Below are 13,965 nucleotides of genomic sequence, written 5' to 3' on the forward strand. Positions count from 1 at the left end.
AAGTTGTATCTAATCTGATTTAAATGAACAAAAAATACAAATTAGATTCCTTTTTCCCTGCTCCATAGAGACAGTCGGCATGTCTGGGAACGCCCATACAGGCTCTAGGAACGCCCACAATAGACGCAGCGTTAGCTGGCTCAGCCTGGCTGGGGGCGTGGTCAGGGTGGGGTAAATCCCCCGTTTTACCCCACTCGCGCGGAAGCCGTTTAACATTTTGTGGGCGCTCCCACACATGCCGACTGTCTCGCCTATGGCTGATGGAGATGGGCCGGATGGACCCAGAGCCGATGGACCTAACCCCGCCTCTGACCACAACCAATCATGACTCCCCCTGCCTAAACAAGACCAATGACCACTCCTCATGTCCCTCCGGCCGATCCATTGTGGAGACACGCGGTGCCTTTAGCCAATCACGTTGATCCCAGTCCTCCAACTGTAATGGCTGCCGTGCGGAAGCTTCAGAGATGTGCTGTTTCTCCAACGGGCCAACATTCCGCCTCGGTTATCTTCCTGCACGGCTCAGGTGATACATATTCTGCTGTTATTTATTTATTTATTTGGGTGATATTTAGGCAGAGGTGAGTGGTGACTTCCTGCAGTTATTGTTAATAGTAAAGGTCTCTGGCTAGTCTGTGGTGCGGGCTTGTTTCTCTCGCGAGATCTGGCAGCACTGTCTGGCACCAACACACACTTGCCAACTTCTTGAAATGGAAATAAAGAAACGGGGGGCGATATATTTTTTCCCATGATGGCGAAGGCTAGGCGAAGGCATGACCCGCCCCTCTCTGCCTCTGATTGGCTGACTGCACTCGGCTGCTCTTGCCTGCTTCCGCCTCGCCTGGAAAGCAGACGAGAGCAGGCGAGCACAGTCAGGCGAGGCGTCAACAAGTCGAACACCCCCGACGGCACACTCGCTGCTGCTTTTCTTCTTCTACAGTTTGGTTTAACAGCGGTTTGTAAACAAATTAAAACATGCATTAGCGCCACCCACACTCACTGCTCAAATAACACAGCCCTTCAGATTCCTTATTTTTATTTGAATGTAGGCATTCCAGGTGGTATTTATGTAAAATATGGAGTGACAGCTTGGAATAGATATAAAATTGAAGTTTCTACACTTCACTGTGGGTTTGTGATGCACCTGTGTGTTGAACCAATGGGCGCTCAGCTTGATGCGTTTCTCGTCATCCTCTGTCAGCCGCAGTTGGTGGGGAGCAACTGCGGCGCCTCGCTCCAAATCTGCGCCCGGCTCGCTCTCACGAGAGTCACGTGACTCACACAGTCGGTCAGGCGGAGCAAGCCGGACAACTTTTCTAACCATCATGCAACGGGGCAAGCAAGGCGCTGATCAAATCTGCGCAGAATTTGCTCATCTCAAACGAGCCTCTTCTCAGCCTATAGACAAGTTTCCTGGGCCGTTCCTAGGGCGGCGCCATAGCAGCCTTTCGTGTCACCGGCTTCCGTTTAAGTCCACATTGCGTCCACAGCAGCGAGCACATCAGAAGGCAGCAGCCGAAATATCCAAACTTTTTTACAACGATCGATAACATCAGCTACACTAACGTTAGCAGACGTTATTAACAATGGGTTATTCTGGAACACATTGTGAAGTGCGTGGCTGTCACAAAACACAGTGCGCGTTTCCATCCACTGCTATTTTGCGAATTATAGAGCTGACAATCACCTCGTGTTTGAGGCTGTCTGAGCTGCTGATCAGCTGCTAGACGCGATATACAGCTCTGTTAAACACATCTAACGTTATTAATTTAAAGTTTCTTGATGATCTACAAGTAGACAAAGGTACCATAACGCCATTTCTGGATTAGCCTACCAGGTGCGACTCGGCAAACTAACGTTATAATCCCAACCCGATCTCCCAATTTTTTTTTTTAAATAGCAACGTTTGTGGACCAACGTTGCTATGTTACAATTTCGTCTCCGAAATTGTAAAATGGTAATCCACGGAGCAGATAGTAGGTGAATACAATTTCATTCAAGTCTAGAAGTGAGTCGCCTTAAAGTTAATATCCCAGTCTTCTTCTGTTTACCACGGCGGGTATTGTGCTGTGTATTTACCATGATTTACCATGTGTAGCCCTATTGTGTGGAGGCTACACACGGCATGTCATGTTTTGCAGTGATCAAGGCAAACTGGGTTGTTTTTGAATGGAGAGACACCTAACGTTAGTCTGGCTGACTGTGACAGAGGAGAGGACAGTAACCTAACGTTAGTCTGACTGACTGTGAGAGAGGAGAGGACTGTAACCTAATGTTAGTCTGACTGTGAGAGAGGAGAGTACTGTCACTGTAACCTAACATTAGTCTGGCTGACTGTGACAGAGGAGAGGACAGTAACCTAACGTTAGTCTGACTGACTGTGAGAGAGGAGAGGACTGTAACCTAACGTTAGTCTGACTGTGAGAGAGGAGAGTACTGTCACTGTAACCTAACGTTAGTCTGACTGACTGTGACAGAGGAGAGGACAGTAACATAACGTTAGTCTGACTGACTGTGAGAGAGGAGAGGACTGTAACCTAACGTTAGTCTGACTGTGAGAGAGGAGAGTACTGTCACTGTAACCTAACGTTAGTCTGACTGACTGTGACAGAGGAGAGGACAGTAACATAACGTTAGTCTGACTGACTGTGAGAGAGGAGAGGACTGTAACCTAACGTTAGTCTGACTGTGAGAGAGGAGAGTACTGTAACCTAACGTTAGTCTGACTGACTGTGAGAGAGGAGAGGACTGTAACCTAACGTTAGTCTGACTGTGAGAGAGGAGAGTACTGTCACTGTAACCTAACATTAGTCTGACTGACTGTGACAGAGGAGAGGACTGTAACCTAACGTTAGTCTGGCTGATGCTTCAGAGCTTTTGAGATAGTTCATCGCGTTGCCGTCCACCGCCATTGATTCCTCAAAATACGCTATAATCCTGCCTGTAGTTACGTTCGGCCATTTACACATATTATCTTTCCATGTGTCCACTGTCAACGGGTGTGGTATAGACACTCTTTCATTAGATAGGAGACTCGCAGAATGATCCCAAGTTTGCATTTTTTCGGCGGTCGCTATGGCTACTACGGTAGTACGTTACGCTTCTCCGTATTCACAAACACCGGAAGCGACTGACACGATCGCAGCCGAGTCCGGAAGCAAACCGGAAGTGCCCAGGAAACTTGTCTATACTTTCATTCAATGTCACGATGCTGCGGGGGGGGGGGAAGTAGGGGAGTAGGCTACTTCCAAGCATTACTATAACTAGATAGGCTATTAGTGGTGTGTTGGACAGCTAACATTCATACTTTATTAAAATGACTATGCAGTCAGTTAGTTTCTGCTGAGGATATAAGGGTCATCTAAGCATTAATTTGTTCATAACGTGAGCAGCAGGTGCAAAACAATCATTAAATCAACAAGCATGCGATGCCAGATGGCAGCATATAGAATCAAAAGGTTATGTGTGAGATCTTACTTTATTATACTAAACGTTACCATTGCAAACTGTATAACTGAGTTATGAATGTGTATTTTTCTTGTCATTTTAAGTTTCATCACCTTGTTTCCTCTGATTAATATTTAAATTCAAATACATGTCATTCTTCTGTTACAATGAGCTGAATTAGTTCACTGTAAATAACCCTGTTTTATATCACCCTTGATCAATTCTCTGTCTATAGGCTACATATGTGCACTGCCAAGAGTAGCGGCAGCGTTATAAACCATAGATATGACTATATTAAAAACATAAACACACTGGCGTGTTTCATGCAGGCTAGCAAGCGTAACTGCTGTCTGTCTGACCCACTGAGTCTGACGGTCTGACCACAGAGATGTAATGCAGGATAGCCAAGCGAATGTGTTTGGATGGAAGTTTGATGCCAATCAGAGGCAGAGAGGGGGTGTTAACTGTAATGGCTTCGGCTTCAACCATTTACCCATTTATTACATTTAATACAAGCAAACACACAAACCTGGTTTTGATCAGTTTTTGCGGGTTTTTTTGCGCTATGGATAAAGTTCAACATTTTAGGAAAAACAATAAACAGTAGTGCAAATAACATTTTGATATAATTTATCTTCACATTGGCATGTAGCCTACTCATTAAAGTCCCTGGAAACCAAAATCCACAAAAACCTTCTAACTATTAAATTTAGGGTCTTATGTGAGTAATTGTGTGCCTCAGAAAGTAGGAGACATTAGTTTCAACCCAAAGCCCCAAAATCGCCACTTTTCTACAAGGTCTGGATTTCCACTTCCTCATTGAAGAGAGCGGTGTGCGCGGTGCTACAATGAATGATCTTATCACGTCATAAGATTTAATCGAATCACACACACGCACGCACGCATGCGCGCACACACACACACACACAGTAGCGCTGTGCACTCGCAGCGGCAGTCTCTCTTCCTCTGTCAGTATGCGCCGAGCAACGAGCGAACACACACACACACACACTCCATCCGTCTTTCCTTCTCTCTCTCTCCTCTCTCTCTCTCCGTTTCCCTCCCTCTCTCTCTCGCTCTCTCTCTCTCTCTCTCTCTCTCTCTCGGAGAAGTCCTGCAAGCACACACACGGGACACGCCCACACAGTCCGCAGTCTAAAATCTAATTGATTCTCATGACTTTTGTCATGACTGTCAAACCTAAATTTATATACTTTACTTTGCGACGTTCATCATCGTTCAAATTTGGCTGGTGGCTTATTAACATAGGTTCCGGTGATGTGATGAACTCAAAATGCTAAATAATAAAAAATGATTTCTGGTTTCCAGGGACTTTAAAGAAATTTCTTTCAACAGTGCAAACAGCAATTATAGCTATTCTTTTGAATAGAACAGACCTGCAAGAGTTTACATCATTAGTGCAAAACATTTTAGATTTCAGATGAAATCTTCTGAATAAAATTATTTATTGAAAAGTATGGATTGACATCGACGTAGACATATTATATATCAATGGTGTTAACGGCCAATTTCCCGAGTAACAGCTCCAAAATATCAGACAGAAAGGACTACAATATGCTTGTGAGAGCTATATTCACACTTCACAGTATCATTTATGCAAGCGTCATACGGGGGAAAATATCAGATAAACTGATCTTGCAGTTCTGTGTTGATTAGCTAATATTTCAGTGACATTTTGATTAACGTTATGATTTATTTCCATTTGGAACAAAAAAAATTGTTTAACAGATTACATGTTTACTGGGCAGTGGTGAGAAGGGCTTTGTGTTTGTGTGACTTGCGTGAATGGCTAACGGCTAGCCATTCTACTAGCCTTACAGCTAGCTGATGGCTGCTAAGTTCTGAAAATAGGTGTCTATTGTATTATTCCGGCTTTTTTTTTTGATTGATTGATTTATTTATTTGGTGAAATGTCAACAAAGATACAGGGTACAGACAATCACCGAGGATAAAAACACAATAAAGCCTGGCTATTTCAAGCACTGGCTTGTTTCCATTGCGGTCCTAACGTTATCGGTTGCTTGTAATGGTATGCAGACCCTGAAAGACTAGCGCTTGCAAGCTAACCGCCTGTTGATTGAACATTGCTATGAACCATCAGACGGTTAGCTAAGCTTGAACAAACTGTTCGCTTGCACCCCTTAAAACCAATAACGTTAGCTGGAGTAACACATATAGTAATGAGTAATGAGTCCCATATATATGCACAACTCTTCTGCATTGTTCCTTCTGACATAAATCGAAGTTCTCCCAGCCTGGCAACGGTCTGAAGGCTGGCTCCCCAAACAATGTCTTGTTTACTAACGTTCATAGTTGATAACGTTACAGCAATACAGTTACGGTTTCGTACTCACTGTAAGATTATTGTTTTGAATAGAATGTTTGACCAGCCCACTGGAGCTAGCCTGCCACCATGTTGAATAGTGAAAGAACTACAAGGCAGAGGCGCTTCTCGGTGGCGTCACACCCGGTCTCTGCCTAGAGCCCGCCCGTAGCTGCCGCTGATTGGGTCGCCTGGGCGCGGGCCGGTTTAAACTCCAATCTTGAGCCGATATCAGATGGAGGTGGGATTGTGAATTTGTGAACTCAATACCGCCCCATCTTGCGGAGTCAGGTTACCGCTGACCCTGATTATTGTATAACAACTCTTACACACCTGCAATAGTCTACTGTTGTGTAAGCAGGGTTTGTACAGCTTTTAAGAGTAAAATTCAAGCACTTTCAAGGTACCTAAACCAGGCTCTCGAAGCCTTTATTATCACATCTAAATATATTGACAATGTGAAAAAACAAATGGCATTGTGATGCCTGGTGATTGCGGAACTTTGAGTGCTCCCTGTGTCCTGCGCACTGTCCACAGCCTCTTGCTCAGGCTGCTGTAACATGACACCGGCTACATAGGCCAGGGGAGGGGCAGCGGTGCCAGCGGACTGAATGGAGACTCCGCTGCGGAGTTTACCTGCTCATACAAATAGCTTTGTACTACAGTGTCTCTCGAATACGGGACAAAGCGCATCCCGTATCAGTTCAATACGGAACACGTCTTTTTGTTTGATTCTGTATTTTAACTCATTGAGTGCCAGCCACTTTTGGAGAACGGACGCTCCCAGTGCCAGAGTTTCAGAGCGTTTTCAGTGATTTCTCGAGGCCCACAGAATATTGTGTGATATTACTATGTAAACACCGAACACGCACAAAGAACGATGAGACTCTCTTCTATCATCTGCAAAAAAAAGTTTATTGATATCATTTTACGTTCTTTAGTTATCAGCCGGAGAAGATAGGTTGATTTAAGCAAAAACACACGTTTCAATTTAGAATCTGAGATATTCAGCCTTTTGTGAAAGGAAGCATTTCAAGCACATCATTGACTCTGAAGCTAATATTTTCTGATGTAATGACACCTCAAAAATAATTTCCTTCAATAAAACAGTGAAAACAAAGGAATTTTGTTTGGCCAAATAATATTTTTTAGCTGCAACCAGCAGCGCTGGCCCCTGCGTGCGCAGACCCTACACCTTCTTGCTGGTCTTGATTTACTGCTGGTGGGCATCAGATTATTCTAGCTTGTTTGCCTGTCTCTGTGCATCGAGCCTGCTGCCTGGGTCTGTGTTTACTGTCAATGGTTGTATGCTGTAGTGCCCTGCGTGCCCCACCCCCCTCCTCCTCCTCCTCCGTGGGAGTGTCTCTGGGGCTCTGCTGCGAGTGCGTTTGCTCTGCGTTTGCTCTGCACTGAAAAGTGCGTCGCACCCCGCTTATTCACAGCCTGTCGCCGGCTCCCAGTTGAGAATAATGTAACTTTTCAGAAAGACGCTGGTGTCGGCAACTAAATCATATGGAGGGGCTATCGCAGTGGAGACGGAGGGGCTCAATTGTGGCAGCAGATTGACTGCTGTTCACAGGCACAGCTAACGTTATGCTTCATGCATATCGATGCGATTTCCGTTTCCACATGACTTTTCCTCGCCTTTCTCTAATCTGGAGAGCACTGTCGCCACCTAATGGGTCCCTAAAATAGCTTTTACACATTCAACATCCACCATACTTTCACAGGAGATGGATCTGGCTTTGATCCACGTCCCACCGTCAAAAAACGCAATTGACGAACATACTCGTCCTTGGCACTCAATGAGTTAAGGGATGGTTGGCAACCCTACACACCAAGGGCAGCTGTTTTGAAGCACTTTGCCAGCACTTTGCCGTATTGCCAGTGTTGTGCAAGCTCACACTTCACAAGAGCTCAAAGTTCAGCTCATGCAGATTTAAAGGGCCCATATTTTGCTAATATAATGTATTATTATTTTATTGTTGGCCTCCACTAGAGTAACTTATTGCATCAGTCATAGTTTAAAAAACTCAGTTTATCTTGTACTGGCTCTCACTGCCCCCTCCAGTTCAGCCTCTGTCTGAAACGCTCTGTTTTAGGTCCTGTCCCTGAACCCCCACCCTCCGGAAAATACTCCAGGTGGGCAGCGTGAGGAGTTTTTGTGTTTGCAAACTTCTGCCCAGAGAGCTAGCGCTGTAGAAGCGAGACTGTGTCTGTCTGTCTGACTATATCTATCTATCTATCTATCTATCTAGATAAGATAGATAGATAGATAGTCATGCATAACAGAAGCAGACAGGCGATCTCTGCTATGGCTACTAAATTTGGTAGTTGTAAAACAATTATATCAACGAGCAACGGATTGTCAAAACGAATTTGACCATCGATGAAAAATGTGACTTGGACATAAAGCAAGCTATCAATTGATATATCAACATCCCCCTAGCTATCTACAGCTCCGCTAGGCCCGGGCTGCACCCGGACATTTCCTTCGGTGGCTGGCCGAGCAGGGATTCTATTACCGCGGCCGCCATAACGTTACACCCTGCACGGGGAGCTTCACACTAGCTAATGTAGCTAGTTAGCTAACTTCCCAAATGCTTGTGACTATAAGTGTGCCTCTCCTAGCAAAGGCTATATGGACCAAACCAAAATGAGCACTTGGAGAAGTCAGCAAGTTGGACTAACGTTACAAGTTCTGAAAATGTGTGCCTTCGTCATTCATCAGTTGTTCATGTCTATGAAAGGCAGCTGTGCTGCTAGGCTAATAGCAAGTGCTAACGTTAAGGCTGAATTAATGTCAACACAGGGAAGGGTGGGGGCTGGCGTGCGCACGCTGCGCGCCGCGCGCCAGCCGGCCGCAACGCTTTGTTGCCAGGGTAACAAGTCCTACCTGACGTCACCAAAACTATGGTTCTCGCACAAAATCGGCATAAATCCATGTAATCTCGTCTACGAGAGTTCATGGGCGGAAGGGGGGGTTCATGGGGCTAACATTAAAACACTTTCACATATTTATTTGAAGCTTAGCCCATGTTTAATATGACCATCCGAGATTGTAACAACATATATATGATACAAAATTAAGAAATGCATAATATGGCCCCTTTAAATAAGCTAGTTTACATTCATAGCTCATATTTTGAACTTTGAGCTACAGTATAGCTCACTAGGGTTGCCAACTTATTGAAATGGAAATAAGGAACGGGGGCATTCCGGGGGAAGGGGGGGGGGTCGGTCAGTAGTGACTTAAACATAACAATCACATTACTGCAATTGCTTCAGCTTCAACCATTTACACATTATTATTATTATTATTAACACAAGTAAACACTTTTGCGCATAGCCTATTCCTAGATTATCATCCAAATTTTTTATTTGGGTGTTGCAAAACAAAAGTTTCTCATTTTCATAAAACAGCTGTATTAAGCTGTAATTGCACTTTTTTCTTTCCTTCTTTGTCTCACACTGTCTATGTATTAACACAAAACTGTAAATAATATATATATATATATACTGTATATAGTAGGGGTGGGGAAAAAAAATCGATTCACCTAAGTATCGCGATTTTTAATGTCACGATATTTTGAATCGATCTTTTATTCCAGAATCGATAATCGCAATTTTTTTTTTTTTTTTTTTGGGTGCTTGCAGTCAGGCCACTCACTGAACAGCAGGCCAGGCGCCGCCTACTGGTTTACTAGATTCAAGATTCAAGATTCAAGATTTTTATTGTCACTCCATGGTACAAGTATCACGTGTGAAATTCTTGTGCTGTGGACTCCGTTTACAACATAGTACAAATGTAGGGCATATGAGTGCAAAAACAACAAGAGGTGGTGGTGTACTAGTGGTTTTATTACTTTATTAGTTAGTCTGAAGTAATAATTACACTTCAGGGTTAAAGTGGGTGCATCTCATTGTAAAATTGGACTTCAAACGGCCCAAATCTGGCTTCAAACGGCCCAAATTGGGCTTCAAACGGCCCAAATTTCATGCGCGTCGGCCCATATCGGCCTGGCCTGCTTGGTATCTAATGCCCGGCCTGAATTATGATCCCAGTCCGCCCCTGTTTTTAACTATATCGCCCAGCCCTACTCATGATATATAATATACAGTCTCTAGTGTATGATTCAACTTTTCCCATGTTCTAATCTAGTGTAAAAAAGCAAACAAACTGAAAAAAGAAAAGAAAAAAAGAAACAAAAATCGCAATAAATCGTAATATCGAATTGCAATAATCGTAGAATCGCAATACTTAAGAATCGCAATATAAATCGAATCGGCACCCAAGAATCGTGATAGTATCGAATCGGGAGATAAGTGAATCGCCACAGCCCTAGTATATAGCGTGACCTTACGAATGTGTGAATTGATTCAATTGGGGACCGGGATTTGTAATAATTTAAATATCAGTTTGCTGATACTAACTACACATTACAGAACACAGAAGCTAGTAAACATTTTATTATGGACACAAACAGCTCAAGATTCAAGATTCAAGATTCAAGATTTATTAAGTGTCCCAAAAGGGCAAATTGGATTGCAAAAAGCGTAGTACAAAGTACATACATAAAAACAAATAAGACAAAAAAACATTGTAAAAACAGTCTAGAGCAGCAGTTTAAAGTGCAACACAATAGTTAAAGTGCAAATGACATCAGTAGCAACGATCTAAAGTGCACAGTAGAGATATAAAGTGCATAGTAGCAAAGTGCAGTTCACTCACAGCAGCACATTTATATCACAAGAAAGAGCTACAATGTATCATTGTATTAAAGCACAAAAGAAAAAACCTCGGTCCAGACCAAAGGGCAGACAAAGTATATAATACCAAGGCTGCAGCCCTGGTCCCGTTTAGTGAAGCCGCTGCATGTTAGATCGCCGCTCTGGCGGTTGAATTCAGTATTAGGTCACAAGGCCCGCCTCCCCATGTTAGTGGATGGGAAAATCACAACCGAAATAATCACAGTATACGTCAGATAATTTTTTTCCAAAGGTGGTTTGTATCATTTTAGATAGTCATTATCATGCTAATGCCTGTGCAAGTGGTCATTTTTCTGATCAGTTTGTTTTTAAGTAGGTATTTGACATATAAAAATGGATGATTGACAGCTGTGGCAGCCAGTCTCAAGCCGTCATTGGCTGGACAGGCTCTTCGCATTATAGATATATCGTCGATTCGTCATAGACAAGACACACGGCTTCATCGTTATCTAACGCTGCCTGGAGGTCGGGGTGGCTCTGCTAGGTGTGTGGGGCCGGGAGATGTGCTCTTAGCCTGGGTAGTGCAGGCCTGGAGGTTGGGGTGGCTCATGGGTTGGCTGTGCTGGCTACCAGACATATCAATGGACCGCAATAAAATTGTTTTGAGAAAGGTGCGCGAGGAATTAACGTTGGTTGGGGACTTAAGTAAGTTCAGAAAATATGTGTTAGTAGTTACTCCAGCTATGTTAGCAATAGCGTTAGCCGCTTTCGCTAGTCGGCTATTTTTCATTATTTATCGGCTTAATATTACTAACTTAACAACCGATAACGATAGCTGGAATAACACAATACTATACACATATTTTCAGAACTTACCAGGTTATCCAACTGCCAGGAAATGTGTTTTATAACGTTAACTCCCATCCCGGGTCAGATGGGGCCTACTACGCAAGCACCAGCCATGAGCTAATCGCTAACGCCCGTTAGCCGTTAGCGTCACATAAACAGAGGTTTAATTTTTGGTATTAAAGCAACAAACGTTTTTATATGGATATCTCAGAGAAATGCTTTGACTGTGGGGATGTTCGTTCTTCACAAGCTCCTTTCTTAGCTGTTGTAAGGATATAGTTAACAAAGACGAGACTAGGCAGCTAGGCTAACGTTACCACTGAGCTATATTAAATGGAACGTTACAGGCTGCACTACCCACAACGCTATACCAGCAAACAACGTAGCGTAAAGCGTCAAGGTTAGATTTGTAAAACCAACATTTGCTCCAAAAGGAATTAACTCATAAAGTTAATCAAAATGCCACGAAAACATTAGGCTATAGCTTAGTCAACACAGCAATCCCCCAGTGAGGCTGTTCTCTTGAGTGAGGCGGCCTGCCTCCACTTCCGGCCCGCGCTGAGAGCGCTGAGAGCACAGCAGCATTCAGCAGCAGACCGGAGGTCTAAAATCTCCGACAACCAAAATCAGATTTTCGTACAGGCGTCATTTTGATAAACTGATCTCATAGTGGGAATCTTCCTGGTTACTTTTGGCGAGACAAAAAATATTACAACTTAAAGTGTAATATTTACAGAGCTAGACTGTATATAAATACACAAGCATCGTGCGCATTCTAGAAACAGCAGCTCTACATAAGAAAGTTCAGAGGGGCGGGGAGCTCTCAGAGTTTCTAACTCAACGGAGCTACTGCGCAGACTCTGGTTCTCTGATCTGACAAGATTTTGGCTTCAATAGACAATACAGGCAGGAGATGGAGATCCTCCCTCCATTTTTATTTAGCTCAGTGTATAATACAGATATACTGTACTGTACCCCTAAGAATAAATAAAGATAAAAGAATAAAAGGATAAAATAAATAAAATAATAAATAACAAAATAACAGCAACGGCAGATAAGGGGACATTACATTTGTACCCCAGCAGCGTTCAACGCTCTGATAGAGACAGGCACAAAGGAATTGGGCTAATGGGCTAATGAAACACAAATCACCATGCCTTCTTAATTATTACCTTTTTGTATGTGTCTTTTTCTTCTTGCCCTTGTTCTATTCATAGTATGATGATGTCACCTTTTTTCCTACCGATATGGCGCTACAATACACACACCTTATTGGCTGTAAGTGTCACTTGATTGTAATCACCTGTTAATTGATCACAATCACCTGTTGTTTTCCTACCAAAATGGCCGTGTGGTGATGTAACAGAATCCTATCAATATGGCTGCTGCTCTTGACTTGCTCCAGGGCTCCCTTGAATAATAAGAGATTTCGATCTCAATGGGACTCACCTGGTTAAATAAAGGATACATACAATAAATTAACTCCGTAATACATGTAATGGCTGTACTGTAGTAATGGCTGAAAAGCAGTAGGTAGTAGTCTAATTGTGAATTGGTTTCATTGCAAACATGTAGGTGACACTGGACAGGGACTGAGAGCATGGGTCCGGGAGGTTACGCTACCAGACCTGGCCTTCAGCCACATCCGAGTTATTTACCCCACAGCTCCAGCCAGGTAGGTCACACCTGTCACCTGTTGCATCACCTAAGTGCTTTTAGAGATAGGCAAATAAACACATTATAAACAGTGTTGGGTGTATTACTCAAAAAATAATAAATAACGCTTAATTGTCACACACATCAAAATGATGATTACATCCTCGCTTGCGTTCTAAAATCAGGACAAGTCAGTTTTCTCTCATGTGAATGTTCAGAAACCAAACTGTGTTGATGTCCAGTGTTCTTGTCAGACCTTTACTGGATACAATCCAAATAGTGGAGACTCACTTTTCTGCCATTTCTCATCTAACCTGAGAGGATGATGGCTCATTATGATCAAAATAAATTAGGGAGAAACTACAATCTGGTATTTAGAGAGCCAGATTGCTTGTTTGTTTGTGTGTGTGTGTGTGTGTGTGTGTGTGTGTGTGTGTGTGTGTGTGTGTGTGTGTGTGTGTGTGTGTGTGTGTGCGTGCGTGCGTGCGCGTGTGCGTCTGAATAATATCAATAATGAAACTTGTTATTAGGGAAAGTACTAATATTAATATAATGTTGGATAACCCAACAGTGATTATCAGTTAAGTCGTAGCTGAGCGTTGCCCCCTGTCTTCTGCTCTCAGGCCGTACACACCCATGCGAGGGGCTCTGTCCAGCGTCTGGTTTGACCGTCACCAGATCTCACGGGACTGTCCCGAGCACCTGGACTCCATAGACGCCATGTGCAGTACCTTAGGGTCCCTCATTCAGGACGAGCTCAACGCCGGAGTGCCCAAACACAGGATGATCATTGGTACCGTTCTGCTTTTCTTTCTGCATGTGCTACTGTCGAGAGTTGGTACTGATCTACGTTTTTGAAACGGTGGATTGAAGTTTTGATAGCAGATGTTTTATATGTTATTCAGAATCTAAATTGGACCATTTTTCACAAAGAAAAAATAAATCCCCAAATTAACAAG

The 13,965-nt window shown here is 43.4% G+C and overlaps 1 protein-coding gene across 1 annotated transcript in view; it reads left to right on the forward strand.

Annotated features, from left to right (window-relative positions):
* Nucleotides 1-441: 441 nt before the first annotated feature.
* The window catches only part of lyplal1 (lysophospholipase like 1), a gene marked incomplete at its 5' end in the record, with an annotated part of 37,847 nt that continues 24,323 nt past the window's right edge, over nt 442-13,965 (forward strand). The window contains 3 exons of the mRNA XM_083642214.1: nt 442-526; nt 12,926-13,025; nt 13,630-13,799. Coding sequence (XP_083498340.1) covers nt 442-526; nt 12,926-13,025; nt 13,630-13,799 — 355 coding nt within the window. The remainder of the gene's footprint in view (nt 527-12,925; nt 13,026-13,629; nt 13,800-13,965) is intronic.

The sequence above is a fragment of the Poromitra crassiceps genome, assembly GCF_964638095.1.
Source record: "Poromitra crassiceps genome assembly, chromosome: 1".
NCBI classification, from domain to species: Eukaryota; Metazoa; Chordata; class Actinopteri; order Beryciformes; family Melamphaidae; genus Poromitra; species Poromitra crassiceps.